The sequence below is a fragment of the Cynoglossus semilaevis genome, chromosome Z, assembly GCF_000523025.1.
Source record: "Cynoglossus semilaevis isolate Cse_v1.0 chromosome Z, Cse_v1.0, whole genome shotgun sequence".
In the NCBI taxonomy this organism is placed as follows: Eukaryota; Metazoa; Chordata; class Actinopteri; order Pleuronectiformes; family Cynoglossidae; genus Cynoglossus; species Cynoglossus semilaevis.
The window spans coordinates 7355066-7359390 of NC_024328.1; the positions used below are offsets into that span (position 1 = coordinate 7355066).

General features: G+C 42.2%; 1 protein-coding gene across 5 annotated transcripts in view; it reads left to right on the forward strand.

The window, feature by feature from the left end:
- Positions 1 to 4325, forward strand: part of sema6a (sema domain, transmembrane domain (TM), and cytoplasmic domain, (semaphorin) 6A) — a 114155-nt gene that overhangs the window by 72195 nt on the left and 37635 nt on the right. For all 5 annotated transcript variants that reach the window (XM_008335977.3, XM_025053020.1, XM_025053018.1 and 2 more), the window contains exons 10-11: positions 2039 to 2256; positions 4310 to 4325. The exon at positions 4310 to 4325 is cut by the window's right edge and continues 122 nt beyond it. In XM_008335977.3, coding sequence (XP_008334199.1) covers positions 2039 to 2256; positions 4310 to 4325 — 234 coding nt within the window. The remainder of the gene's footprint in view (positions 1 to 2038; positions 2257 to 4309) is intronic.

Sequence of the window (4325 nt, forward strand, 5' to 3'; positions counted from 1 at the left end):
GATCAGACCCGTGTTCCGTTACCTGCTGCAGGCAGGAAATTAGACACAATGAACTGTAGAATGTAAAAGTGACATTTTTCTATATTCAACCTGACAGTCTCACCTGTTTAGTGCAAGACATTAGCAGTAATGTCATCACTCTACAGTAACTCACAGTGAACAGGCCCATATGAGAGGATTATTATGTGTGTGTGAGCACTGGTGAAGGTAGAGGTTGGCAATGTATCCATGTACGTGTGTGTGTGTGTGCTTCTTTGTGGGTGGGTGTGTGTAAAGCTGGTTTAAATGCACGTTAGCTCCCATTCACACTGTTTATTCTGGGTTGTCGTTTCAGGTCAGGGTTAGATTTATTGCTGTTAAGTATAGTGTGACAACAACTAATTACAATACTGCCTACACAAGCTCACAGAACAGTTGTAATTACGGCACCAGTTCCTGTTTGAAGCTGGAGGCTCCAAATTTTGGGTTGCCAGGTGTGGGCTCTTTAACAACACATCAAACACACCAATTTACTCGCCTGTGTCTTTAATTTTCTATAACGTGATAGAAACATTGGATTAAGGCACTGGACCATCACACAGAGTTTTCTGTCAGTGTGCACCGCTGGAAACTCACTTCAAACGTCTCCCCCTGAGGTTAACGGTTGATGCTCAAACTTGAATCTATTGTCACTCAGTTATACGGAAACATTTAGTCTCTAACAAAGATCAACTGTGTCACATCTATAGCTATTTGTTCAGTGTGCGTGTCATCTATGAACAGAGGGGAAAAGTACTGGCAGGCACGTCTTTCTTGGACCCAGAATGAGACAATCTGAGATGCAGTGGTGGCCTAGTGGTTAAGGAAGTGGACTTGGGTCTGAAAGGCTTCAGGTTTGAGTCCACCAGCTGCCAAGTTACCACTGAGGTGCTCTGAGCATGACACCGTCCCCACTCACTGCTCCCCTTAAAGCTGCCCACTGTTCACTTTGGTGATGGGTTAAAAACAGTGGTCACATTTGGTTGTGTGCAGTGGTGAGCTGTGTCACAATGACAAGGAGTTCACTATCATTTCCCCCTGTGCCCAGATAACTCTTTTTCAATAGTTAGCCCCCCCCCCCCCCCCCCCCCCCCCACTACAGTGGACCTGGTACAACAGACCCATTTGCCCCAATCTTTGGCCCTGCATACTTTCATGAAGCATCAGTTACAACCTTTTACAACAGTAATAATGTTTTGACTAACTGTCTCTTTTCATAGACTGTTAAATGTTATGTGATGGCAGTTATAATTGATTTTGTGTTTTCTTTTATGATTAATCATAAAAAAACCCACAGTGAATAAAAGTTGATGATAATATGTAGCAGAATTAGAAGCAGCCGTTTTAAATAATACATTTTAAATTGTTTCCCTTCAAGTCAGGTGGTGGCTTCAATAATTAATATAAGATTCTTCACTCACTGATGTTTTACTGCTAATGACAAATAATGCTGTAAGGCCGTGACACGCAGTCATTATCCAATTAGCTGCAGGCTCCAGTGTGAAATGAAGATGCAGGTTGTGGCTGATTTCACACCTGCTAAAATAAATGAATCGAACTGGTACAGCAACACTTCCTGCCATTTAAAACATTTTCACACTGCATTCTGTTCACTCGCCCGGTCCCATTAATGGAGTTCAGTCTGTGTGGTATTTTCTGACAAGCCTTTTATTCCCCTTCACACACCGAGAATACAGCTTTCTGTGACAACATGTGGTGAAGTGTTTGGCTCAGGGACACATGGGTTGGTGGAAAGGTGATTCTTTAGTTCTGCTTACGGTTCTATTGGTGGTAGTCATAGGTGTTATTTGACCTTGATATGTTTCAGTGGTGAAAATTCTGTCTCACTCAAACGCCTCACCTGATGTCACCGTTTTTGTGCTCATCTAAGGGACAGGCTACACCAGAACAACTAACGTAAAAATACACAACTGGTTCCCAGAAACCAGTTTCCTGTGGCTGTGGTGTGTGCAGAAGATAATTTGTGTTTCTGAAAATGTTCAATATGCTGTTATTACAGGTGGTGTTTCCTCGCGTGGCCAGGGTTTGTAAGAACGATCGAGGTGGTTCACCGCGCGTCCTGGAGAAACAGTGGACGTCTTTCCTTAAGTCTAGACTGAACTGCTCCATCCCCGGTGACTCCCATTTCTACTTCAACATCCTGCAGGCGGTGACCAATGTCATCCACATCAACGGCAGGGATGTGGTCATGGCAACGTTCTCCACACCTTACAACAGGTACGCTTATTGGAGAGAAGTTTAACGACTGAAGGCATTGAAATGGTGGCGATGTCTCCGTCATTGGTGTGGAACCCCAGGGTTCACCTCCTGGGCAAGATCAAATCCCGGTTAGGGAGGTTGGTACCTTCCAGTGGACTCACCACCCGAAGGAAGGTTTAGGTTGGGTTGGTACGGTGCAGTGTGATTTGGGTGGCGACTGCTGCCCCCGTGACCCGGTAACGGATAAGTGGATGGATGGATGGATGGCATTGAAATGACCTGCTTTTTTTTAACAGTCCGTTTCAAATGACTCAACAGCTTTTAAACTTCCCACCAGCTGTCATATTTAAAAAAAAAACTTCAATTTATGTCATCTTTGTTAGCAGTCGCAGCGCGTGTCACTAATGTGTCTTTGGGTCAACATTTACATCTTCTATTCAACAACTTATTTTTTGCCTTCTGGAGGTGCAGATGTTAAACTGTATTCCCTCATTCTCTCCCCATTCCTATTCAGCGCTGCTCTAATATTTATAGTCAGTGGGAGTTTTTATCTAAATTGAAAATTACCACAGAGTCATAGAGCCTGGCTGATAGCCTGCACATATTGTGATGTTCTATTTTATGGCTGCTTTTAGGCTGATAAGACAATTGCTTGTGACAGTGCAATTGAGCTTGCTTAATGGACATTAAAGCCCAATGAAGCAGCTCCTCTGAAAAATTCTATAGGCGACGGATTTGATCCTGGCATTAATTTTCCATTTCATAGTCAGGGGTAAAATTAGAGGGAGCACATCCAGGCTGAGGGCAGCACTCAGGATTTGTTTCATTCACTCGTCCCCCAGGGCTCCTGCCTGGCACGGCCTCCTCTTTAACACCGCCCTCCATCAGCGTCCGCCTTGGTATCAGCCTGGTGTAAACAGACATATGATTGTTTAGTTTCCATTTAGCAGCCAAGCCAAGAATTAACATCTCTCTGACCTTGTTCTTTATAAAACTGCCCTTTCATAGGCTGTCTCCCCGATGTTGTGCCCATGATGCAACGGTCCGAAAATCCAGACAGCTGAGACAAGGAGATATATTTCCCATTCAAAGGATGTCTGTCAGAGAATCAACAGGCCAGAGTTTTTATTTCTGACATCAGAAATAGAAATGTGGCTCAGCAATAGGCCATGCATTGATTCCACACAGACAGAAAGAAGCCAGTGGCTGTGCTGCTATCGAAACATCTGCGTTTTTCCCCTTAAATTGAAAAAGCCATAATAAGATCTGTTTTTTCATATTTCTTCCCTAACAGTGAACTCAGATGCCTTGAGGCTTTTGGGGAAACCCAGTGAGAGATTGTGCGCCCTTATGATTCTTGGCATAGACATGTCTAAATACAATAGATACAGTATTTCTGTCTAACACTGCATAGCTGTGGACCAGCACATAATCTGAAAATCTTTGTCACAACTTTATAATTATTTTACCAAAATAATCCAGTCATAAATGGTCACCTCTAAATCAATTTCACCAAAGTCTGTATAAGGACTAGTATAAATATATTAAAAATGATATAAATAAATCAAATAAATAAAACTAATTTACAAACTAGTGGAGAATGAAGATTTCAAACACTATAAATAGATTAAGAGAAACTATCTTAAATCATTTAAACCAGTGGTTCTCAAACTGTGGTATGGGTACCAGTGGTGGTACGCGAGCGCTTTCTAGTGGTACACGGGAAAAATTCATATTTTCACATTTACATTTTCAATTGAATACATCTGAAACATACCTTGGACAATTAATACAACATTTAGAAAAAAAATGTATAGCTACTTGTGAGATTATGAAATAAGACGTCTGGTCGTTTAATTTATTGACTTGTATTTTGCTGCAATGCAAGTCTGTTGCTCATGTCAGCACAGGCAGCACGGAATCATGGGATCACTTTTAAATTGAACGTGGAACGAGCAGGGAAATTCTTGTTGGTCATCATGGTGGTCCAGAGTTTGAGAACATATAGATGGATATATGTGTTCTTGTACTGTGTTAATTTAGTGCTAATGAGATTTTCCACACCTTGCAGCATTCCAGGTTCAGCA